Source organism: Stigmatopora nigra, chromosome 15 (assembly GCF_051989575.1).
Source record: "Stigmatopora nigra isolate UIUO_SnigA chromosome 15, RoL_Snig_1.1, whole genome shotgun sequence".
NCBI lineage: Eukaryota > Metazoa > Chordata > Actinopteri > Syngnathiformes > Syngnathidae > Stigmatopora > Stigmatopora nigra.
In genome coordinates, this window is record NC_135522.1 from 7,186,415 (window position 1) to 7,212,976 (window position 26,562).

Here is a 26,562-nt window from a genome sequence, read left to right on the forward strand (position 1 = left end):
ATTTTTTTTCCCTACCCTTTTCTCTTTTATTAAAAGCGTGTGTCGTCGCAAAGGAAAGTCATGCCGTGGACGTGACAGATACCAGGTGCTTGTTCTGGAGCTTATCTGATGGGCACCCGGTGTAAAGTAAACCATCTCTAAGGCTTTGAAGAAAAGATTGTTTGCAGGATGGAAGGAGAGGAAAGGAGTGAGTCCTTTCCTTTTCATTAGCCACCAAGTGCAGATAAGAAGGCCAATCATTGCTAGAATGCAGTTTAACGAATTGGCTGCTGTCCAATGCATATTTGGACGTCCATTATCGTCATTGAAAGTCAATTTTAAATTCTTACTTGGTCAACATCTGCATCATGTTTCAGCTGTATTTTCAGTTTCTCCTCCTGATGCTTGGATTCCAACACTTTCAGTCTCATTTCTACCTGCAAAAAAAAGAGAAGCAACATTACAAGTGAAACTACTACCTTATTAGTTGCTAGGCAAAACTATTAGGCCAAAACAACACCCATACATTTCACTCCAACATGTCGTATTATCACATATAGTAACAAGATGCTCATATGAGTTCAAGTCCATACATGTTTGCAAATAACTGTTCATTTTACGTATTTGAAAAACAAATGGATCATTTGGGAAGCATCAATTATATTGTCAAATGTTGTCAGCATCATCTACAGTAAATTCCTGTTGCTCACAAAACATGTGATATACTTTTAAGACTGGAGTATCAAATTCAATCTTTCTCAGGGCTGCTGTAGATAAGCTTTGGGTAAGTGTGGGTCACATCACGTATTCCACAAGATGGTTTTAAGTATTCAAAAAAAGTACAACTAATCCAATCTTCTTAATCGTTTTAACAGTCAAACACATTTTTTTCAGCACCCTGTCGATTATACATAATAAAATAAAATGAAATAAAACAAAAGAAAAATATTAGCCAAGGCCCACCCAAACATGATAGAGGGGTTCAAAATACTGTTCCACGCACTGCATATTTGACACCCCTGTTTTAAGCTTTTTCTCAATCTGGCACATTATTTCAAGCAGCATTACTACTGATAAAACTATAGTTTTGGTTGAAGACAATATCATCTCACTTGAAACACAACATATTTTTTCTACTCTTTTAAACTAGAAGTTAATTGAGAGAGCGTTTCTCCTTCCAAACATAAAGGAAGGCTTTAATTGAAGAAAAGAGACCAGTCAGTTTGATGTGGCGACTCATGTTTCGTCAGCGTCTGGTCCTGGTGTTTGAATTATCCCTGGGGCAAGGTGACAACTAGAAGGCCTTTGAGCGTATTATGTGTGCACATATGTTACGGCATACGAAATCATAATAATGTATCAAATGATGGAAATTATATGAAATACGTGCATGGGGATGTATTGCTTCATTATGGCCCCAAGTAAACCCCAATTTACATTAAAAAAAAAAACATACTCTTGAGGCTGGTTTATGTAGTAATTTGCCTTTTTTTTGCTTTAAATGACTCCACCATTTGTTGGCGCAATAACCACAAGAAAGCTGTCAGAGCAAAAAAAGCAAAAAAGACATGGGACAGAAAAGATGATGATGATGATTGAAAAGCAGGAGCATACCCACAAACCTGATTCAGCAGGCGCACAAAAAATGGATGGGATGGGTAAAAAAAAAAGGCACATGTGGAGGTGTCACTTTCTCAGCCGCTCTTCAAATGCTCTTTTGAGAAAGTTTGTCAAACTAGATCAGAGGCGTTAAAAACTTGTTTATAAAAAGGCAGCAGTGAAGGAGGGAGGAGGAGGAATGTCGTACACCTAAAGCTTCAGAGACGCCTTCAATCAGCCCGTCTGGGTGGTGTGCCTTTTTTCCCTCCTCTCTTCTTCAGAGTTGTAGCTCGCAAGATGTAAGATGCCATGTTTTTTGACACTTCGCTCTTGAAAGGATGTGAAGATGGAAGTAAGGAGTGTGTGGGTGAGTGTGTGTGTATACGGAGGAGGCAAAGATGGAAGCGGTTGCCCTCGAAACCAGCGAGGGGTCAAGGCCTTATCCCTCAGGGTGGGGGGAAAGAAGGGTGTTATTGCAAAACGTCTGTAAAGACTTCAGGCTTCAAAAGCAAAATTGTGTTTGTGTATCTTCTTTTGTCTTGCCCGAGATGTACAATGTGGTGCTGTGTGACTTCCATTCTCTGTAAACACAGATGCTCAAGGATAGTCAAGATGAGCTGTTTTGCTATTTACTGATAAGATGGCATATGCCGTTTCCACTGTTCCATCATGATTTACATTTATTGAAGGTGGAGAAGGAAAATTGAATTTGTGTTATCATTATTTACAGCATCTATTAAAGTCCAAATCTTTCATATTCATTGCTTGAGGTTTCAATGGGTGAGAAGATGAAATGCCATATAATCTTCCACTTTTACATTGGACAAAATTCCACTAAAACAGAATATTAAACCAGGCACACTTTCAGATATTAATAAAACAACAACAAACTCGGTGTCCATATACGCAGTCCACAACATTAACATTTAGGATTCAAGTGTGGCCTACTAGACCAAAAACGTGATGTCCACATATGCGAACGCCAGATCTCTAATATAAATATACATTTAAAAAAAAAAGGGGGTCAAATTCACAAGTTTGCGCTGAAGTGCCGTCCTAGATTAGAAAGACAGCATCATTACGTCGTTGAAAAGCGAAAAGATTGGATTCCCTGATGGGAACTTGTGACCATTAACGAGTAACGGCTTGACACCAAGACGCTCATCTGACACTCAGAATCCCTGCGGTAAGGTACTAAGAGGTAGGCTTTTTTTTCCAGATCTGCAGTCTCCCACAGAACCTGGGGTGCTTTAATCAGAAGATTATCACTGGGCCGGCAATATTCCGCCAATTTTCAAATTAAGGCCTAGTCCATTTAACAGAGCACTTGAAGGCCTTTTGCAAGACATTTTTTCCACAGCTTCTCAAATAATCACGACAAGTACGTGACTCAAAGCTAAGGAAGCTTTACGGGAAGATTTCTCAGCTGTCACTCATTGTTCCAAAGGAAAAGAACAGTCAGCATTCTAGTCTGTACAGCTGTTGGCACAGTCATATGCATGAGGAGGAGTTAAGTGAGAAAGCTGAGATGTTCATTAAGCCACTGTGAGCTTTATGGCATATGGCATATACATTTAACACTTGAGTAAATTTTTAGCTGAGCCTGTAGGATTAGGGGGAAGTGATGTCACTGTGTGATTTCTCCCAGACTCACCATCCAATACGACACAGTTCTTTTGTTGGAATTACAGAAAAGGCAATATGTTAAAAGGTGAGAATTGTGGCCCACTGCATTAACCTCCATAGCAAAATACTGTGTGTGGTCACAGCTGTAGCTTGTGAAACTCAAGAGTTGTTGAAATCCCACTAAGGCATTCTTGATTGCTGCGATTGGCAGGTGACCAGTCAAAGGTGGAGCCCACCCTTTCGACTGTCGGCTGAAATGACCTAACGGTACACTTAAGATTTACTGAGCAGTAAAAAACAATCATGATCTTGTAGGCATCTTATTTTTAAAAGAATGGCTTTTATTGAAATCAATCAGAAAGTTTTTAGTTTTTATTGCTATGGATGAAATGTAACTGTTGAATGTACGCATATTTTAATGTCTCGATTCATTCTATTCTTTCCTCTTAGGGGTCCCAATTGGTAAATGCAGTATGAATCCTGACTACTTTGTAACAATTCATGTACCATTATAATTCACTAATTATTCCCCAAGTCTGCCCTTCTGTGTTGTGAAACATTTAAGAATTACTGTTCTAATTCATACCTCTTTATTCTGCAGAAGATGAAAATCCACATCCCTATTCCTTCCCAGGCTGGACTTCAAAATCTACAATGGACAAAAAAAAGTAACAACAATTGGCGCTTATGACTCATTATGACTTATTACTCATTTGTTGCCTTTGGTGGCCAGTCAATCAATTTTGAAGTGTAAAGAGCTGTTAAGGAACGAGTCTACAACAAGGGACAACTTGCCGGAGATAAGGGGACCATCTTTTCTTGCGAATACGTTGGGTTCTCAATCTGTAACCATAAAAAAAGAGACTAATGTTAACCTTTATTTTGTCACCTTACTCTCCCTCATAGCCTTACCACAACATGTCTAACCTGCATATTCTCTCATAAACAATGCGGGAGGCACATCAAACGCTTGTGGCAGGAATCTCTTCTATCAACTCTTGTCTGTTTAGAAAAACAGGCATTGTGTATGGGAGCGGCTCTATTTCCGCTCTCAACATGTCTTTTGTCAACACACGGGTCCACTGATCTGTAAGCCATCTCCGGTCTGTTTACTTGTGGATGGACGCTTGTGTGTGTGTGTGTACGTCCTTGCCAATAACTGACATTCTTTTGATTTCAAGTACAAGTTTCGAGAAACAGCAAAAAAGCAAAAGCAAGCCGCTAAACCACATAAAAGAGAAGAAAGGTCACAGTTGAAGTGATTCTACAGCATTAAATCACTGCAGTTGACTCGGAGAAGGGAAAGTACATTATGTTGCTATTTTCCTTACACTATATATTTCTTTATGACCCGTTTAAATCTGTGTGAACTTCAACAATAAAGCCTTTTTGGGTGTCTGTAGGGGCTTCCAACGAGCGGCAAGAACACGGCCCTTCAGTTTCAAATTGACTTTAGAGATGACTGACTGCGGTGGCGCTGGATAAACAGATGCTTTGCCCATTTTCTTGATGTGATGATGAAGTGGAACATCAAGGAAAATAGAGGAAAGTGCCAAACTAAAACAACATCTAACCTCAAGCGGCACATGTAAAGATAATCCACAATGGATACAAGACAGGACAGGAATAAATGAATTCAGGACGGGAATACGATCTTCTGAAGAGGAATAACATAACGAAAAAGATACTTTATTCTGAATACCGAATTTCTAATATTGCTGGTTTGGACTCTTTTGTTTAATTCGATCCTCTAGCTCGATTATAGTCATAAATATAGTCAGGTCAGAAAGCAATTGGGTTGGTATACTAATTTGAATCATCAATCAACATTTGAAGCAGCAGTCCTGAAAATACCAACCAAGAACGAAATGTAGACTTAAAATGTCCGCAAATTGCAATAACACTTGTCGGTATACTCATGTGCTATGCGTACACACCGTCCTGTGTGCCCACACACGTTACAGTGCACACAGACCCACACACACCCACATAGTCTTGCCTTCCAGTTGGCAAGACATCCCTGAAAGCCTGATGTGGATGGACGACTTTACCGCAAACGCGGGGGGGGGGGGGGGGAGGACAAGACTCCACATCACAAGGCCTGGCTCGCCGGCCAAACAAACACGAGGTGATTGATGGCTTCCTAGTTTAGCGCAGAATAACCTCATAGTACTCCCATCTGATCATGGACAATGGTGGGCCAAGTGGCAGGACCGCTGAATACATGGCATTCCTCCTTTGTCAGCACTATGTTTTTTGTTTGGTTTTATCACAAGGTCAATGGATATTGCACCTCACAAAGAGAGAAAGTGAATGTTTTAGTTTGGTCAACTAATTGGCTGCCATTGAGGGCTAAACACATACACTTCACTGCAGCTGGCCATACTGTTTTTGCAAGGTGAGATGGAATGCTACCAATCACACTGTTGTTACTACCTACAAAGCAGTAACACAAAATAAATTAAAAGTTGGACATGTTTTAACATTTAATTATGTAGTTATCTACCCTTTGAGGTCAAACAATCTTGACAGATAAACTTTAGTAAGGTCTCTGTTATTCTCCTATGGTATTTGTGATTAAATGATCATTTTTTGCATGAATAGTTTGTGTAGTTTATTTCAAGTCACCTAAAGCACACAATCTGTCAAGTCTTTTCGCCATGCTTACTGTGGAGAACTTGAAATGCATGATTTATCTAACTGTAGAAGTCCAGTATATTTGCAATCGAGGCAGTCTAAACTACCAGTTTCCAGTAAAAACACACACAACCAAATAAAAAGTAACAAAACTATTGTATAGAGCACTTAACAGAAGCTTAGCTGTAGAAAATTAAACAAGAAAATTAAAAGAAACCAATTTGAGTAGCTTCCAATCATCTCGAGTTAAAAGGCAAGCAATTCGAGAGCATGCACAGCTCTGAAGAAAAGCGACTACAAAAACTTCAAGAAACTTGTGGGCTTGCTTATTCATGCTTATGTGCCGAGACACATCTGTTGATTTGAAAGAAACCGTCGTGGGGGGAGCGTAGCCAAGCAATAAACGTTATCAGCATCACAACACATGAGCAGTGAAGAACTCGAGCGTGTGCGCGTTTTTTTGTCTCCTGATGGATCACCAAGATAAATGCGGTACTGAAGGACAAATCAGGTTTAAAGACGGTACAACAGAGACAAACAGACTGCAAGGTCCTGAAAAAAAACTACGTTTGCATTGTGAACGTGGGTCATACAGGTGCAGAAAGAGGGAAAGTGGGGGAATAAAATGAGTGTTTATCGAGTTCTGGTTGGCCTTATGCACTCCAGACTAAACGGATAAGGGAGACCGCCAGTCTCATTTAGCTTCACAATCACCCCCCAGAAAGGCAACAAAAACCTTGTGTATACTATACCAACGTTAAATAAATAAGATATCAATAGCAGTTGGCCAAACGCTTCCAGAACTTTTGCCCAGAACTTTTAGAATTTAAAAATATCCAAAGTTCCCTTTCCAAATGTACTAAATATTTATCGCAGTCATGTTTTTTTTTATTGTATTTTTTAGTAACGGTACACTAAAACAGTACATCCAACTCACTAAGCTATTTAATATTACTAATACTATGAGAAGTTGCTGACAGTGTACATTAGTAGAAACCTGGCTGACAAGTACAGGTATGCTCCTAGCACGCCTTAAGACTCACCCCTAAATTCCAGATGTTTAGTCGAGCCTCCAGGTCACTGTCATCAGGAGACATCTGCCCCACATCCACCTAATGAATGAGAGAAATAAAAAATAAAAAAGTGTGTACACATTGAAAATTAAACGTAAGTAATAAAACAAAAGGAGTCATTCCATGGCAGCAATTTGACTGGCAGTTTGGCCTGGGGAACAGTAGATTATCGTGACAGCATAGAGATGCTTTTGGCAAAAATGCAGCAGTTTTATGGCTCACCCGCCAATCATCAGCAGTTATAAAAATATATTTACAGTAATCAGGGTTTCCCCATGAAAACTTGCAAAACCTGGTCATAGAGAAGCCTGATGATTTCCCATGGTGTTATTGAAAAGAACAATAAAAATGGAATGTTCAATTGAAAGGAATTGCATACAATAGCTAATCAGTGTCATTTTTTTTAAATATACATCTATAGTCGTCCATGTCAGTCAATGAGTCTTTATGAATAAGTTTGAAAAGTATGTTACTATGAATTAGCTGTAAAAACGCAAATTTTAGCTCCTTTCATGCTGTTATTCTTTAATCCACATACTAGTTGAGACAGGATTAACACTACCTGAAGCTTCAATTATTCCAAGACAGCAATCATTCAAATGTTCTTATTCCTATCCCTATGCCCCTAAATCTATTTTACACACAGAAAATCATCTCCCGCATACACAGGTGATGCTTTCCAATAGTAAGAGAGTTGTACCCCTCCTTTATCTCTCATCTCGCCACCCTGTGTGCCGTCACGCTCCTCCCTCCTACATTTGGCGCTCCAGATGTTTGGTGGTTCCACAAAATTTCTGTCAAGCCGGGAATTCCACAAGAGGGGAGAATAATTCAGCTAAAATGGCAAACCCTTCCCCCTCTCAGAGTCCTCTGTTACAACCAATTTGTTTCATATTGTAGAATTCAGTTTCCAGGGATGTGTGTGTTGACACAAGCACAGTTGACTATTATGTTTTAAGAAGCAGGAAATATCTACTCACACCGACAGAGTGTAATGTTATATAATATGAGGATTGATTTTTAAAGAACCATAAAATATTATCCCATCTCATTTTCTGAACCGATCTATCCTCACTAGGTTTGCGGGGGGTGCTGGAATGTGGGAGGAAACTGGAGTACCCAGAGAAAACCTACGCAGGCCTGGGGAGAACATGCAGCCATAGAATATTATGTTTGATTAGAATATAAGTATTCTAAATCATAACAACTAATTCTGCCCTTTTCCTGTATTTAGTAGTCAGCTGTACCACATGGGTTGGCTTCACTAAAACGACGTAATTACTTCTGGAAACCTTCTTAACATGTGTTGGGAGTTGGTAATGAGTATAATTGTCTTAATTGTCTTTAAAAGTTCTAACCCAATGCTGAAGAAAGAGAAAAATCCCCGACTTGTGTTGGAATGTTTTCTGGCCAAAGATTTAAATTTACTCCCATCTAAACAGAATACGTAGTGGGAATTTCCTTCATCTTGGTAGAAAACAGACTTATGGGCTTTCTAAAATGTCCCCTCAGCCCACATGATAGAAAAAAAAAGCCAATGGGGTGATATTTGTGTTGGCATCACCAGGTTTGCTACAAATAATTCAATGTGTCATCACAAAGGCATTGCAGGGTTTGAAAAATCTCCAACTTCTATTCTTAAAAACCATGATGTTAGTCACTGAATGAACTAACCACTCTCGTTTCATGTCTGGGTGAAGGCTTGAGTGGGCTTGAGGCAGATGCTCCTCGTTGGGTTTTCTCCTCATTCAGATGACTGGCCCTGAAATAGACAGGGTTCATGAGAAAGAGTGACAAAATAGGGCGGTGGGAAAAAGAAAAAAGCAACAGGCAAAAATGCGATTGCAGGCGCATTGGCAGACTGCCTCGCGTTGTATACACATCAACATCTGGCACTGGTTGCATAGTTTGTGGTTTGCATCTCATCCCATTAGGACAATAAACACTGCACTTGTACGTCAGCCTATTCAATGTCACACACCTCAATCACTGCCTATTCATATCAATCATGGTTCGAACATGAAGTGTATAACCAAATTAAGTTCAACTACACTCACACTCTTGTAAATAAATTCAACTTGGGTTTTTTTGCAATTTTATGAGCTAAACGTAAAGATATAAGAGTGGTTTTGTTCACATGCCAAAAATCCTTTTATAGTCGGAATTTTTGCCGTATGCTGCATATATAAAGATTTATAAACACATTCAAATGTATAAATAAACTCATTAAAAAAAGATTATGTTCACAATCCAGTTTTGAAGAACCATAGATCTACACAAAAATGGATTTTGGCACTTTTCCCAAGACTTTAGAGATAGGAGAGAAATTAAGGCATAGTAAAATTGACTGGTGAATGAAGGTTTAACTATATCTACAATGATTGAGTCTTTGCACGTTTTCTGCAATTAACTTTGAATTTGGATAATGTATTCAGAAACAAAGTTTGAAATTCACAAAGCAGTGTATCAAAGTCTGATTTGTAGAAGACAAATCCAAGATCTTACTTCAAGGTTTTTATCGCCCAACTCTAACCGAGTGACTGCGAATGAAGTTGTTAATGATTTCACATTGCTTCAATCGTTTTCATGACGAAACCTCAGCATTAAAATGTCCAACTGTGTGCTGGCTCACATTCTGGTATGTCTGAGTTGCAGCCTGAGTGGTGCTTAAGCACATCCAGCCATGAAACTTGGACCGAGGGGCTGCGGGTGGGTGTCAAGCCTCACAATCTCGGGCCTCTAAGTCAACAGGTGGATGAGGATAATTGAATCAGATGTGTCTGGAGTCTGAGGCTCGGAGATCAAAGCGGTGGCAAGTCAGGCCAGAGTTATACACACACACACACACACACGTAAAGAGGAAAATGAGAACACCATGAAGAGCCTCAGAAGCTGCAGCTCGCCTGATTAAAGCAGCCTGACATCAGTGCACCAGCCTGACCTCCAGGTGCACAGCCAGCCTCGGGCAGCACCGGGAAATCAGTCTGACCTTGGGACGCAAACACCCTGCCAAACCCACACCCACCATGGGGCAGTGAAGTTTTTTCCAACGACATTGACGATCTGACTGTCGCCCAAAAAAAAAAATATATATATATATATATTTATGAAGAGGGGGCAAAGGGTTAAAAGTTCTCACGTGTGGATGAAAAGCACACAGATGGGAGACAGAAGTCCGACAGACGCGCAGTGGAGAAAAACAAGGACATAAAAGGGAGGCCCGAGAGAGGAGCTATCAAGTCAACTTCAGCAGTGAACTTGACACTGAAAGCGAGCAGTTCCAAATGAGCTTTCTTTTAAACATCACCTCCCTTGTTTGAACAGAGAGTGACATCACTGAAAAGTGATCAGACTGTGCACTAATTACCAAAGCTGATTGCTGTGATCTTCTGATTTTTTTTTCTCCATAGCATTCCTCCACTTGGGCAGCGTTTACATATGAGGGAGTGACTCCATCGTGTGGTGTCTTTAAGGATTCCAAGGCTGGTGTAATTCTACACGATGGAATTTGAACTGCAAGATGCCAGGACGCCCAGTTCTTGTGAGGATAAGTGGTTCAGAAAATTAATGAATGTTTTTCTGAAATGCTGATACCTATCTAGATTTTTAGACAATTAAAAATGGTGAGAAAAAATAACGCAACCTCCAAACGACTTCTAATATATACATGCATACATATGATATGATATGATATGTATCATATCATATCATATCATATCTAAATATATATATATATATATATATATATATATATATATATATATATATATATATATATATATATATATATATATATATATATATATATATATATATATATATATATATATATATATATATATATATATATATATATATATATATATATATATATATATATATATATATATATATACACACAAATATATATATATATATATGTATATACATTTTTTTTGTATTAGGCTAGAACGTAGTTGAACAGCAAGGAACTCTTCATGCGCTCCTGCTGTTTTGAAGTGCTGCCTCTTTGAAAAGTCCAAATGGACAGCTCCTGTAGACTGATGCAAGGAGCAGGCAATGCCTTTTGCTCTTCAGATATAGCACCGCAGAGCAAATATGATGGCTATCTCTAAATAACCCGAGCGTGGCCGGCAAATTTGGTGTTTTCACGCAGATAAAAGAGCATCAAAATCAATTGCTTGAGTAAATATTGAATGTGTCATCAACGGCAGTATGCTTCCCTCTATAGAGGGGTGGGACAGTTATTTAAGTCACTTGACATTTTTCCAAGATAAGGTGTATAGGGAAAATCGATTTGGAGAATATAAAATAGTTTTCTGCAGTTTTTTAACACTATGTGCTCTTATGGCGTTTCTCAAGAAGGTTCCATATTTTTCTCTAGCACTTTAATTAATTCCACTTTCAACCAAACTGGGTGACTTAGATACTATTTTTTTTTGCTCTCAACGAGAAATATACATTTTCTTCTGGTGATAGGGATTACTGGCGTCAGAATTTTCAATAAAACAACACATTACCGTTGTTTAAACTAATAAAAAGATGTTCACACTAGCATAATATTTACTACTTTACTATATATAGGTATCTTAAAACGTTATATTTTTCCTCAACTTCTTTGAGCTGTACACAAATACAGAATTAAAAAGGTAGTCCAGTAATCCCTCAAATATAGCAATTTCATTTTGAGCCAAAAAGGCCAAACGTTCAATGTTGTTACATAAACATGAACTGATACTATAAACAGTAATTTAAATTGAAAACAATGCAAAATGTCCATCTAGAGGGCTGTCTTAGTATTTCCATGGTTTACGCAATTTCACAAAAAGCCAGGTGGGAGAACTCCCTCCTGGGATGGAAATTTGGGGATGCATGGAACATGGTCAGATCCTGCCCATCGCCGCTAGGGGGCTCACTTTTAATGCATAAAGATGTTGTGTGAGGTAGAAGTCTGAAACTGCTTTTCTACAGCAGTAATTTAGTGTTTTAGTGTCGAAAAATATCTCAAGGAGTTGTTCAACAAAGATACAAGCAAAACAATACCTTGTATGTGCAGTTGTGGGTGAGGAAGAGAGTCGATCCTGAAGCAAGGCAGCAACAAAACTGTCATCATCGCAGCCATCCAACTCATCTGAGACCCAGTCAGGCAGAGTTACTTTCCTGTGGTCCACAGACTGGCCAATCAATGGCTCGTCAAAGTAAATGGACTGAAATAGTCAGACAAGATGCCATATTTAAGCTTTTTCTCTCAATTAGTATTATTATTTTTGTTTCAGCATGAAAATGACCATGTAAGTGGGAAGATTCTTAAGGCTGCCGGGTTGTGGTTTGCTGGCAAATGGGCCTTCCAGAACGCCTCTTTTAAGCATGTTGAGAAGCATCTGGGAATGCAGGTTTCGGTTCTTGTGACCTGAAAGACTTGATGTTGCCGGATCACACAACTTCTTTATCCACAGGGCACAATGCTGTCGCTCTGGTATGAAAAAAACATGCAATACATGCTGAAACACTAAAAGGATTTATTGAAAACGGACTTAATTGCATCCTTACCTGTTTTGTTAGGGTGTTTGAGGACATGTGGTTTCATCTCCTGAACAAAATGATTAAATTCTGAGTTTAGGCTTTCCAACGACTCTTGATTTTTGTGCATGATGTACTGGAACAAGAAAAACAGATAGCTCATGTTTTGCGATCATTACAAATGTGAATAACTCCGCAGTAGTCGCTAAGAATATAATAACACTATCTGAAATAGAATCAGCTGTATATTTACCGTATAGACGCTCAAATCTGCACCACGTGAGTCCTAACAAGCACACTGAAAGGAAGTGAGGGAAAACGTTTTTTTGCACCATCGAATGCAATAGAGGAACCAAAAAAAGGAATAAACTTGCCCCCCAAAAACTTTGATTTAGTTTGTTTCTTACTTTATGGGGTGCGGTGCTCGATCCGTTTCAAAATCTCGGCGTCTGCGCTTGACGCCACTTCCGATATCCTTGACGGTCGCCATGGAAACTTTCTTCTTCGTGTGTTTCATTACCCCCAAAAACACACACCTCTTGGATCCAAATTTTGCATACACGAGGCCATCGTCTCAAATGTGACTTAATATTCGATTACATCGTACTTATCACCCTTGAGTCCATGGATCAAACGTGGTGGTGTAAGCTAAGAGTACGTAACTAAACTGCATTCTATTTGTTTTGAGTAAAACTTGTCTGTAGTACTAGTTGTCACCACAACGTGGCAGTAAACAACAAGTGAAGAACAATAAAAGCGACGGTGGCAAGGTGCCTTCAAAGACAGTTTGTGCTCTTTTAATTTAGATATTTTTTAAATCTAATATCTAATCTAATCACGTGAATTTATAATTCATTATACGAACCATTGTTTTACAATAGCTTGTACGGTTGCATTTCTTTTAATGATTCCTTTTGGAGTTTATGCAACTCGGTTTGAAAGTAAAATTTCCACAGTCTTTGAATGCGTCGTGCCTACCGTCAGCCTGAATGAAAAAGAAGCGCTTTCAGCGGGTGAGACAGAGAGGAGGCGTGCGAGCTGCCAAGAGGGCTCCATCGGGAACAGCATCACTTGACGAGAGCTGTGAAGAGGCAGTCACTTCACACAAGTTGACGCCGTGTACTTTTGTTTTTCATAATGGCAGATCACCACCTTTTACACTACAGCGACTCCGCCGGGGCCGGTAACAGATTCGCCCGTAAAGGTGCTTTGCGACAGAAAAACGTGCACGAAATCAAAAATCACAAATTTACTGCAAGGTTTTTCAAGCAACCGACCTTCTGCAGCCATTGCACGGACTTCATATGGTAAGTGTAGAGTTTTTCCAGCTTTAAACGAAAATTTTAGAGGCTGACTTGTTTGTTTACATTGCAGGGGATTCGGAAAACAAGGATTCCAATGTCAAGGTAAACTTTCACTCATGATTTTAAGGTGTCACACCCTAAAAGGTGACATTTCAGTGAACAGTGTGTCTCATTTACCAAGCAAAGTGATGCAAGTTTCTATTTTTGTAAAGATCACTGGAAAACTGTCATTTAATATCCCTCAATACATGTGATGATGTCATAAGATGAAAAATACTTTCCTCTATACTGATTCTTGTCATAGTGGTAGTAGATCAAAGCTCAGTCGCTGGTACACATTTCTAGAATGGATAATGTAGTGTTGTGATGGGTCCCCCGGTTCTGGTCCTAATTCTTGTTCCAGTTCGTTCGTTTTTGTTATTGTCCTCAGGCTCTCCTCCAACCTGTTGTGGGTTGGCGTCTCTTGCAAAGTTGTTGGGCCACACAGCATCAGATGGGTATGCAGGTCGGACAGCTTGTAGCAGGGGATTTTCCCCACAAATTTTACACTGTGAAAGTATTCATTTATTTATTATCCAAGCCGATTATGCACACAAGGGTCACAGGGGTCTAGAGCCAAGCCAACAACGGACAGCAGGCAGATACAAACCCCCAATTGGTTGCCAGCCAAGGCACATGGAGACGGACAATCATCCATGCACGCACAATTTGGAATGGTCACTCCACCTGTGTGGAGTTTGCATGTTCTAACCGGGCCTGCGTGGGTTTTCTCTGGGTACTTTGTTTTCCTCACACATTCCAAAGACATGCATGGTAGGCTTGTTGGATACTCTAAATTGCTCCTATGTATGAGCCTAAATGGTTGTTTGTCTCCTAACCCAGCTCCAGCACCCCCCACTACCCTTGTGCGGATAAAGTGGCTCAGAAAATGAATTAATTATTATGATTGATTTTTGTTGTTGATAAAAAAGCAACTTTTCTTTGCTGGCCTGTCCAAGCCAAAAAGTATTGGACATTTATCCCAGTCAATGGTATGCAATCAGGATCATTAAGTGGCCCATTGGTGTCCCTTTTTATATTGCCAGATTTTTTTATGAGGTATCACTGGGTCTATTAGGTTGTTTTCATCATTTTACCTAATCGAATATTAAACTAGCTTTCTTTAAGTGCTTAAATATGTGTGTGGGCTGGGTGCCTCGCCGTTCCCAGGGCAATCATGGCTTGCCGCTGTGGAAAAGGTGATGTGTTCTTCTCCTTGGTTGGAGGATGGAGATCATTTTGTCTGTAAAATGTTTCACCCGCAGACAAAGACACCGTGTGTAATTGCAGGAGCAATTGCAATAATTATGTTTTGTTGAATAAATTTGCCTGTGGTTGTTATCATTTGAAAAACATGTTGTATTCAGATCTTTTGAGTGAAGTAGGACACCCATAGAGACAATTGGGACCACTTTTTTGCACATTTTGAGGACATTGTAGACATTGTAGAGGTAGAATTGGATTATTTATCATTTATATACATTGGTGTAAAGAGTAATTTAACAGTGTAAATGGTTTTACACTGTTAATGAGTTGCATAAAAAACAGGTACATAGATGGGTTTGCTTTGTTTAAGACGTATGGAAGGTTGTTTTGCAAATAAATGCTTGTAGTTTTTGCTCAATGCTGCCAATCCTTGTGTCAGTGAAATGCTTGGTGGACCTGGGCTGCACCAACATCACATAAGAGACTTCAGCTCGGAGGCACGATAACGCCCTTAACAAGCATAAAAGCTCCATTTCGGTGTACTCTTTCAGCGTTCCAAGGATTTATTTTTAATTCCTGGCTTCTGACATTCCAGATAATCCTGGATATGATTTTGTCTGTTGGCGTGTAACTTTACCGTGAAGCATTTGAATAAGTTACAGCAGTTAAAATTTTCATTTCAATGACTTAACCCCTGAACTTTTAATTCGGGGGAATAAATAATGATATATTTATATAAATATATATGTTTTTTTATATATTTATATGTTTCTAGTGTTGAATTGGATGTTCCTCAATGTTACCTTTCATAAAACCGGTTCCATTCCTGATTGATATGCACAGTTCATTGGGAATGGCTCCTGTGAGGCACCGTTTAAGGAGTTATTTTTTAGCCTATGCATCATCTCTCAGATTACTTTCTTTGAATATCAATTTTACAATGTCGGATATATATAACGACACCTCCCTGATGTACGGTATGAAAGTCATATTTTGAATTCCTCCATGGACTGTACTTAGCTGTCTGTTGCACTTTTCCGACCCCCACATAGCTTCGAAGTTGACCGTCTGTAGGGAATAACAGTGCCATCTGGAGGGTTGAGAGGAGGGCCTTATGTCTGGAAACAAGAAAACCGGCTGGACACAAGTGGACTAAACATGGGAAGAGATGCGGCAAAATGTCAAAGTGGTAAAAGACAGATTATATTAAGGAAATAATCAAAGATTAACTCAATTCACTGCCATTGACAGTTACCATACATCAAATCCATGTCAACTAGGATGGCAGACATTCCAATCCATTTTGAGTGGGAGTCCCATGTTAAATCGGTGATTATAATTGACTATCACAAATAATTTGTTGTTGCAGCCCTAGCTAACAGAAAAAAATGTTCCCCAGTCTATTTCAAGCTTAATAAAAGTGAGACATCATTGAAGGTCCTGCACTTTTCAATTTATCATGCACTGCTTCTCTTTAACCACCCTGGTAGTTTTTTTTTTTAAATCAAAGACCTGAATGTCATTTAGAGCCCCTGAGGAGGGAGTGACACAAGACCATCTTATCGTGTATGTCAGCATTAAGAAAGGATCGCTCCTGGTCTGGCTGCTTGCCAGAGAGGGCTTATTTAAAACTCCCCTGGCTAAGATGGGGAGAGGAAAATGATGAGAGTAGGATGATGATTACTGTGGCATGAGAGAAGGGTTTGCATTTTCTGTAGGCGTTATCTAATCAAAATTTGGGATTCAAAAGATTTTTTTTTAGTCTTGTACTTATGACCAGGCCTCTCACATCTGTTTCTGACCCCAAAGTACCTTTAAACAACATTTGATTTATACATTATCTGATTATTAGACTTGTACCAACAGAATCGGCCATTAGTCGACTCTCAAAATAATTGTTTGAGGCAATGCAATTATAGTTAGAATTTGAAAAAAATAATTAAAAGCTGTTGAAATCATTTTGACCTAACCTCTTACTTCCAAAGGCAAATTCAATATACCACTTGTGTGTTTTTTTTCTTGTTAAAGTCTCTTCTTGGTAAGCATCCTAAGACATATTGTGTGTCAGCACGCGTCCGTGAGTCCCCTCTGCCTTGCAGGAGCCTGCGGGCTAAATAGCCCGGAAAGTGCCATGTTTAAGCCGCATATGCACAACCCCTTCCTCCCTATCTCAGCACCACTCTCCCAAAAATGAGTGTAAGTGACTCAGAGTTTCTCACGCACAGGGCCTGTCTTGTCCTGAAATCTTTTATACCCGCTTGCTCATTTTTTTGTCGTTTTGTCTTACCGAGGAGCTACTGTACATTCTTCCCAGGTAACGGTGGTGCTTGTATAACCCGGGGCATGCATTTTCCTTGGAAAACCATGGGCCATGTAATTTATAATACTGAAATGATGATTCACGATGGGAAATCCTGCTTTCATTTCTATGGTCGCATTGGATCGGATATGAATGTCTCCATGATGAACCAAACTGTGCCCCCCGGAGCGCCAAATCCACGAGGATTTTTCCTGTCAGCCCCTTCTCTCCGCTCCGCAGCGACTGCCACAAGTGCAATATTTCATTTTAGCAAACTGTCTAAGCAGATCATGTCACTGGGTTGTGCTTGTATAACACAATGTCATCTTGTGACATTAAAAAGAGGTCTTTTTGGGTGGCATTACTCAGCCGGGAGTGGGTTGTTAATTGTCGGTAGAGCTGCCGCTGTGTTTATGCCGAGACACAAAGAAACAAGGAAGCAAAATAAACACAATCTTTAGATATGCTTATTTCAAAATTGCTTTGTTCCTTTTGCAATCTATTTATTTCTATGCTCACAGTAGCAACCTCCTCATTGTTTTCAGAGCCGGACCGAAAACATTTTAAAACCAGTTTGCAACAATTACTGCACAAAGCTGAAAAACCTCAAGTCCACTTTACTTTGACTTTCCATAAACTGATGTGTTTAATAAACTTGAGGCTTTTGACTTTAACCCTGGCACCTTAAACTCTTAAAAAGCACTCATGGCTGGCCTTAACTTATTTTCCTGCAAAGCTTTGCGATGAATTCTCCGTAGTGTCTAACAAACTCTGATAGCTTTATTGTAGTAAAATATCTTTATTCTTTTTTTACCCTCTAAAATCTGTGACGGGTCATGGACAAGACGTCATCATGTACCTGTACTGTAAATAACTCTCTCAGAAAAGTAGCTACAAAGTTAAAGGTGCATTTGAAGATGCACTCTGCTATACTCAGAAACTCAAATTGTTGTTGAATAATAGAACACTCGTGCCAATACCCAAAGACTCAGAACACATCCAAAATGGCAACGTCACCAAGCCTCTAATAAGTAAAATGAATGGGTGTCTATTGACATATATGGAAGCCAATCATTTAAAAACAGTATGTTCTATTAGGTATATAAAAATACTAAATATTACAGTAATTCCAACTCACAAAGGGAGTACATGAAAAGCATGTTTATGTATTTTTTAAGGCGAATTAAAACTAACATTACATGTTTTTCTTCGTGCCATTAATCTCAGTGGGTCACTGTACTGTTTCATCACCAGTAATAGACCAACAAATCTAAATAGAAAAGACCAAAAGATTATTATGAGATATTAAACCCCATTAATGATCTCAACTCTTCTCCACCTTATCCCTCTGTTGCCATAACAACCTGGAGGATGGAGTCCTAGGTGTGACCTCACATCTTACACTGGCGTTGACTACTAGATCAATAAATTCGTTTTTTTTTGTGTGTGTATGTGTGTGTGTGTGTGTGTGTGTTTGTGTATTGCTTTGCCTCAGGGGAAAGTTAAAGTGAGATGAGCAGCTCACTTGGACGTGCCGCCTCTCTCCAGCTGTGCTTAATGAATTCAGAGGTGATTATACCTGCGGCTATTTTTAGCTTGAAGGGATTTTTAGTCTTGACCCATATGAAATAAATAGAGTGCTGTGTAAATGAGACTCATTTCGCCAGAATGCTTGAGGCCCCAACCAGTGAAAGTCATAAGAACATATTGCTTGTAATAATCGTAATAAGTTAGGTGTCTGCTGGTGATTTAGCAGGCTTACATATAGCAATACCATAAAAAAACAATATATGTAAAAGGTGGTATTCATCTCTACAAAGGTCACTGGCAAATGAGTGCCATTGTAGAGTAGATCATGTTGTATAAGTATGTGTTTCTAGATATTGAGGGAGAAACATTATAATATAATCCATTTCAAAAGAGCTCGGCCATAAAACACTACATTGAGCAAAAACACTCTTGACCTACACTTTGCATGGATTCATCTCTTTTCTGTTACTGTATTAAGGCTACCAGTTTTTCCATAATCAGGCATATTTATGTGTATTAATTGTGTCTTAATGGAGGTTCATTAATGGGCACTGTTTCTATCACATAAATACATTTATAATTTTTGTTGGACTCATTTGACCAGGACCTTTTTCTTTGAACTTAATTAATTTTAGTGGTTATCGTGTCGGCCTCACAGTTCTGGCGTTCAGGGTTTGATCCCAGGTTTGTCCTCACTTTGTGGAATTTGCATGTTCTCCTCTGGCTTGCATGGGTAATATCCGGGTACTTCTTGTTTCCTCCCATATCCCAAATACATGCAGGGTAGGCTGGTTGAACATATCTGAATTGGTGTATATCTGTAATTATAAATCTTGTATTTCCATAATATGTACCTAAAAAAAAATCCAAATTAAAAGTATATCATAATCTTAGATAAAACCACCTATAAAAGCATGATCTAGCACTGTAAAAAGACACAATGAATGGAGTGGCAGCTTCGCATGGACACATGGGACTCCACCAGCCTCAGAGTAATATTTCTGCTATTTCTGTACAAGGACAAAGATGCAGGGGAGGGGTGGGGGGATTACAGAATGTGTGTGCCAATTTTCTGAAGCTTGTGTTTCTCCTTCCTGCTCCCGTGGTGTTGGAAGCCAGCGTATGTGCGTTTTGTGTTTGGATGGCAAGTGTTTGCACGTGTGTATTTTGAGGGTCACTCAGTAAGCAACCGAACCACAGCTTTTTGTCATTATAACACCTTGTTGGCTTTCCATTTTTCGTGTGTTTTTGTTTTTAGCTTCTACTCCATCTGTTGACATCACAGGGAACACATTCCATGCTGTAAAGTCGTCAAAATATCCGAATTTGTTTTATTTTTTTTATCCCCGTTCCATATGCTGTCCGCTTCAATTATGCCAGGATGCTAGTCAGGTGTTAATTGAATAGAATCCTGAGAATATCTATGCATGACAGATTTGGGGAAAAATTTCTTAACCCAGTGGGTGTCTTTGACAGTGATAGACATCTTATCCTTTTTTGAGGGAGCTCCGACAGCCATCATTCAATATTGCTATCAATGGCAGTCCTTGGAACATTATGCCACAGTGATGACTGAATTCATATATTTTTGCACATGCAAACCTTTAGAAAATCAGTCCCTAAATTGTCAGTCAGCCCCATTTTACAACTTTCAAAAACTGTTTGTTGTTGTTTTTTGTTATTTTTGTTGTTTTGTTCATTCTCAATTTATTAGCCAGATGTAAGATCAGCTGTTCTTGGGTGTTGCTATACAAATTGTAGTCACTTTTTATTGAATATTATCAATCATAATTATATAGTCAGATATAGGAATATACATATGTAATGCACATTCTTCTTGGTTTAGCAAACTAACAGGCAAAATCTAATGTGTCAAACAGATATAATCCAGGCTGATTAGCAAAAAGATGCTGGTAATATACAAACAGTAAATCCGTAGACATTGTGTACTTGGGAAATTCAGTCTAACGCCATAACTAATCTGGGACAATGAATTTTTGAATGCATCTTATATATATATATATTATGTCAGCAGCCCTAATGACTGATTGTGTTAATGTTTACTATTGATGTTATAAATTTGCTCTGGCAAGAACTGAGGTAATTTTGTCTGAGTCTGTAATTGAAGGTGTCACGGTGGAGTCTAGTCCTCATCGTTCCCAGCCTTCCTGCTCTAATGGGAGCAAATATAGCAACAGGCTCCACAGGGGAGAATCAGTTATATGCCACCATGTTTATTTTGGCATCCCTCAACTTTTGATCAGCAATTATGCTCTGCGGGGGTCTCACTGAGGAAATCTCTTGTGGGAATGTGTCTTGGATTCTGTCTTGTTTTGAGACCTTGCAGGGGTCCCCCAAATTGGTTGCCAGCCAATTGCAGGGAACAAGGAAGCAGACAAGCATTCCTGCTCACACCTAGGGGCAATTTAGATTGTTCAACCAGCCTACCAAGCATGTTTTTGGCATGTTAGAGTAAATTGTAGTACCCAAAGAAAACCCACGCAAGCCTGGAAAGAACATCCAAACTCCCTATAGGAACATATGGAACCTATTTCCCATTACAAAGTGATGAGAACTAGAAAAACTTGTCTTTCATACTATTATTTGTTGTCTTAGTGACACTTTTGTATATGAATAACCTTTCTGCATTTTGCACAAAACAACCTTTCCTGTGGCTATTAGAAGCACATTCTGATATGTTTGCCCTTCCCTACTGTAATTCGCATGAAATTTTATATAGTCGACAGCTTGTATGACGGCAACCGACTGAGTTCATCCCGGTGGAATGTAAAGTATAAAAGAAGGCGCCCTTCCATCCGTACGGGCAGGCCAGAGAGGCAGTCGGGGCCAGAAAGAAGTAGGTGAGTGGAATCGGATCTGAAAGGAGGGGTTAATCATGTGAATGCATTCATCACACCAGCATAGTCACAACACTGTTTGGAAGCAATCAAAATAAATTGAAGGGTGCACAACGAAAACAGATGAGATGCTACAAAGGTTATGTCGTCTCTGTTTTCTTTTTGGAACCAACTTTTGTTATCAATATATTTTCTGCTGCTCATTTTAATTGCCACAAAATCTATCCAAACTTTTGGATGTTTCCCCCATTCCCATTTTTCAGCTGTGGCACACTTTTTGCATTGCAAAAAACTCAAGGCACACCATGTGAAATTCCTATTTAAAGCTCATATCATTCGTATTTACAATATAAAGTCATTCTCCTCAAAGTTTTATCAACACAAATAAAAAACAACCCAAAAAAGTATTTCAATATCTAATTTTTTACACCTAACTTACAAAGGTGATGTCCAGAGACACTCCATGTGATGTAATGTACCAACTTCATTCTCATAATTTCATTTTTATTCTCATAATATCATTTTTGACCAATTTGATAGATTAACTCATGGCCATTGATAGACTGTCAATAATCCCCCAGTCAAAATGAATTAGGCATTTATCTATTCATTCAATCCAATTGGGGTTCAATTAATCAGTCAAAATGAACTGAAAGAAATTGGCTGTCAATGAGTTAAACATGTTGAACAAAATAAATCTATATAACACGTTGCTCTTATTAATTGAAAGCAGCTTGCAGGCAAAAAAATACCAGTTCAACACATCTGCCGCCTTTCATTCCCATTCCACCTCTCTCTTCTAAATGGTAGAAGCCCTGCCCCGCAGACGCCCCACTAAAGGCCCCGCACGGGTGTGGATGTGAGCATGTGGATTAACTGAGCCAATTAGCTCAGCGCAAAGATCCAGAGTGATGAGCGCGGCCACACTTCTTTCCCTCCCGTCCTTTGGTACGTCCAGTGTTGTGAATCAGCATTAAAGCTGCTGAAGCAACACGACAGTCGAGCCAATTGCTTTCTGCTCACAGCGGCCAGGTTTTCTGGCTCAAGTCTCTTGACCTCAATACAGCATGACTGCCTTTCTCTGGGGCTTTGCACTTTTCATGCTACGAAAAAAAGTGGTCCTTTTGAGGGTTTAGAAACTGCTCAGTGAGTTTGCTAGCAAGTGCACAAAACAATATGAAGTAGTTTTGTCCTTCAATGAAGTTGTGGTAAAGATAAATACAATGTTTATTTTAACCAGTACCGAAATGTCCAATATTGTATGCATGTTTTTTTTAGAAATAGCAAAATACAACTTTAAAGTGAACATTTTATTTATAGTTTAATAACCTGGCTGGATTTTTTTGTGCGAAAATAAGTACTAAGTCATACACCTTCGATAGACAACAAATTAGAGTATTTTTTCCAGGAGTCTAGGTGTAAATGTGTACCTGCCTCCATGCTGGGAGTAATTTTCAGCTCCCAAATTACAGCATCTCATATGCCCTTTCTTCTGTAGACAGAGCTTCATTATTCGTGCATGAATATTCGTGTCTTTGCGCATGTATAGCAGAAAAATAGTTTTTTCACTTTTTTTCCCTCTGATTTACTACCGGATTTTCCACACTTGCCAAAGGTTAGAATGATTCATTCTAATTTTTGTGTACTGTTTGTTCGCCCGAGCGATATGAATATGAATCATACTATTGCATGAGCTCGCGTTTGATTCATGCTACTTAGCCGGGGCACCTCCAGAAAGAAATGTCATGCGGAGTTAATGTTCAAGCAGAAGTCTTACACCGTTTTCTCAAATGCAACTGATATAAGTTAGACATGGAAGTTTGAGCTAATGATGGACTCTCTCATCCGTTGAGGTGTTTGTCATTGACAGTGCATGGTGATATAAGAGGTTTTTATGTGAAATTTCTTTACAGTAGAGGACATTCTACAGGTGCTTGAGCATTTCAGTTGATTATATGATATCTGGGGTATGAATTGCTCTTTTTAGACCAGTAAAGTATCAAATTTTGTATTAAAACATCCCTGTCCGCTCCCCTCTGTTGAAATGTACATGTCGATTAGATGTCATTGAACATGGCAGCCCCAATATATAAGCAAGGGAGTTATTCTCAGAGTAATAATTAAAAATGAAATAATAATAGTTGATAGAGCTCATTAAAGCACTCTTGGCATATGGTGAGAAATGCAGACGGTCCCCAGGTACCACAATTGGACTTCTCCCTCTACTCTCAATAGGCTTTGCTATTAGAAGCCATAAAGCAATTCATTAACTCCCCTCCCCACCCGTCTTACAGCATTTACGCATAATTAGGTCTGTGCTTTTTTGGGGGGGAATTTGGGTTTACATGCATGCTTGTTATCGCCTCCCGTCCACACCACGTGTCACTTACGATAGGCTCTAATTTTGTCCAAATGGAACTGTGCCAGACTTAAAACTGTCTCAAAGCCCTACAATTAGTCAGACGCATTATGTTACTAACATTGTGGCATCTGATACTTGCAGCAAAGGAGTTGAGCCAAAAAAACCTATGTAGGTAATTCATCACTTTAATGATATGTCTATATCTGTTTTGTTTTAATAGCAAGTACCATGTTGACTGACAGCAACACAAGTAAATGTGCCAGGCTTTGTGCTAATGTGTCTAAGCATTACCATAATAGTGTATGTGTTTGTGCATGTGCACTCACACAGTCATGTTTGATTCATGATGCTTTGTCATTTTATCTACTGTGTGAGTCATAAATGTCTGCCAGCCAAACACTCCCACCTGAAGATAGGAATAATTTATCCAGGCCACCCCATGTGGATTTGGAATACAAAACAGTATAGTGATCCATTCTTGAATGCATCTGCATATTTAATGTATTATGAAAGGGGAAGGTTGACCGGGAGATAAATTGAATATTAGATCAATTAAAGATTTCAACTTGGATTTACGACAAGGTGAAGGATGACATAACCCACGTGAATGTTAATGTAGTCGATTTAAATACTTTATTTTAATACTTTTGTTGTATTATCCAGTATGAAATTTTAATGAACCATTGCACCTGTTTCAACTAACTCATCAGGTTTCACAATAGACATCCTTTATGGAGTTATTAAATTACCGTATTTTCCGCACTATAAGGGACACGTTCAATCAATGACTTTTCTGAAATTTGATTCATACATAAGGCCCACCAAATTGTAACATGTAGTAGTAGTAGTTGTGGTGGTAGTGGTAGTAGTAGTAGTAGTAGTAGTTGTAGGGGATTGTGTGATACATCGACTATATAGTACTGTGATAGTAGTAATAGTAGTAGTTGTTAGGAGTTGTGTTATAGTACATCTTTTATATGCACCTTATAGTACTGGATCTGGGTGACAGTCTTTTGTGAGAAGTTCATCATTTCTGATTTGAAATTGAGAAGACAGGCGCTTGTTAGGAAAAAATAAGCACCCTAAGGATGCCATCGCAGCAATCGTCATCTGCATTAACGAGCTACCCGGACACGCATAATCAAACATCTGAAAACAAGCACCCAAGCTAATAACTGCCAAGGCATGTCAACATTGCATGGCTAATTGTAGGGAAGATTTTGACATAGCAATGAAAGTGCAATACAAAATATGGAATTTAGAATTGTTCAGAAAAAAATTCGATTCTATGCAGAATTTCCACTGAGGTTGCAGGTTTTGCTCTGATGTTGTTTATCTCAGATTCTCTTTGGACCTCTACATTATTCGTTATAAGCCTTATAGTTGAGCAAGTTGGACGAGTTGCAAACATTATAAATGTTGTTTTGGCCAAGGTAAGTATTAATCTACTTGTGTCAAAAATGATACATTATGTCAAAACATGCAGATAATTCACCCACCACAAACATACATGCATACTTGTCAAGGGCTTGAAGATTCTCATTCACAAATAGATAACGAAAGTTATGTCTCGTTACTTTATTCTGTCTGTATTTTCTTTGTGAAGGCAAACCACGCAATCCTCTTACAGGGATTTGATTTGAGCACTTTTCAGACAGCTGAATATTGAGGTTGTGTTGGATGATTGAGAGATAAACACAAAATCCTTGAGAACTTTTACTGCTCTGTGTAAAAGAGGAAGGTAATTTTTCTTTTTGCCTACTTTATCTTTGCTCTCTTTGAGTATTGTGCATTTATTCAAATTGGTGGTCTTTGTCGAGCCTTTTTTGAATGCTTTTAAGGTCAGCCTTTGTGAGTTTTTGAATTTGAAGGAGGGTTCATCTTTTTTCCATCACATTGTCCTATTATCAATGTTAAACTTGATTTTTATAGTTTGTCTTGACAGATATACTTAGGATATAAATACAACTTTTTATTAACGTACAGTATGATGAATATATTAAAAAAACATGACTGATTGGCTGATGTCAGCCACATTTCATTATCCGTACATCTTATCCTCACAAGGTCAAGGGGGTGCTGGAGCCTATGCCAGCCAACTGGGCAGTAGGTGAAGTAGACCCTTAATTGGTTGCCAGCCAATCACAGGGCACCGTGCAAAGAACATTCCACTCCAACACAGATAGGCAGGGACAATTTAACCAGTTTACCATGCATGCTTTTGGGATTAACTCATTGGGATTGAAACCTTGACCTGAGAACTGTTTTGTGCACATGCTTTACACAAAATTAAATTCATTAACCCAAATAAAAACAAAAAGACACACCAATTTGTGTATGTGTGTGCTTTAATGTCCACTTTTTCTTTGACTTTCACACCCTGATTAAAAGCTTCACTGCCCAGCCACAGTTGAGTGCAAGTGGTCGAGATGGTAAACAGATACGCTTACTCTGTGAGGTTCACCCTTCAACTCCTCAAATTTTCATGAGAATCCGACTCAGGTTCTTCGTTCTTTGTATGACTCTTGCA

General features: G+C 38.9%; 2 protein-coding genes across 6 annotated transcripts in view; one reads left to right on the top strand and one right to left on the bottom strand.

The window, feature by feature from the left end:
* The window catches only part of cep112 (centrosomal protein 112), a 69,676-nt gene extending 56,619 nt beyond the window's left edge, over window positions 1-13,057 (bottom strand). The window contains exons 1-10 of one of the 5 annotated variants that reach the window (XM_077735124.1): window positions 12,842-13,057; window positions 12,688-12,732; window positions 12,465-12,570; window positions 12,203-12,387; window positions 11,958-12,121; window positions 8,589-8,676; window positions 6,885-6,953; window positions 4,000-4,047; window positions 3,791-3,853; window positions 330-416 (exon numbers count right to left, since the gene is read on the bottom strand). In XM_077735124.1, coding sequence (XP_077591250.1) covers window positions 330-416; window positions 3,791-3,853; window positions 4,000-4,047; window positions 6,885-6,953; window positions 8,589-8,676; window positions 11,958-12,121; window positions 12,203-12,387; window positions 12,465-12,564 — 804 coding nt within the window. In that variant the 5' untranslated portion in view covers window positions 12,565-12,570; window positions 12,688-12,732; window positions 12,842-13,057. Of the gene's footprint in view, window positions 1-329; window positions 417-3,790; window positions 3,854-3,999; window positions 4,048-6,884; window positions 6,954-7,476; window positions 7,558-8,588; window positions 8,677-11,957; window positions 12,122-12,202; window positions 12,388-12,464; window positions 12,571-12,687 lie in introns of those variants that run through there. The other 4 variants (XM_077735121.1, XM_077735123.1, XM_077735122.1 and 1 more) reach the window with 4 other exon arrangements.
* Window positions 13,058-13,451: 394 nt separating this feature from the next.
* Window positions 13,452-26,562, top strand: part of prkcab (protein kinase C, alpha, b) — a 42,120-nt gene continuing 29,009 nt past the window's right edge. The window contains exons 1-2 of the mRNA XM_077735132.1: window positions 13,452-13,741; window positions 13,809-13,840. Coding sequence (XP_077591258.1) covers window positions 13,572-13,741; window positions 13,809-13,840 — 202 coding nt within the window. The 5' untranslated portion in view covers window positions 13,452-13,571. The remainder of the gene's footprint in view (window positions 13,742-13,808; window positions 13,841-26,562) is intronic.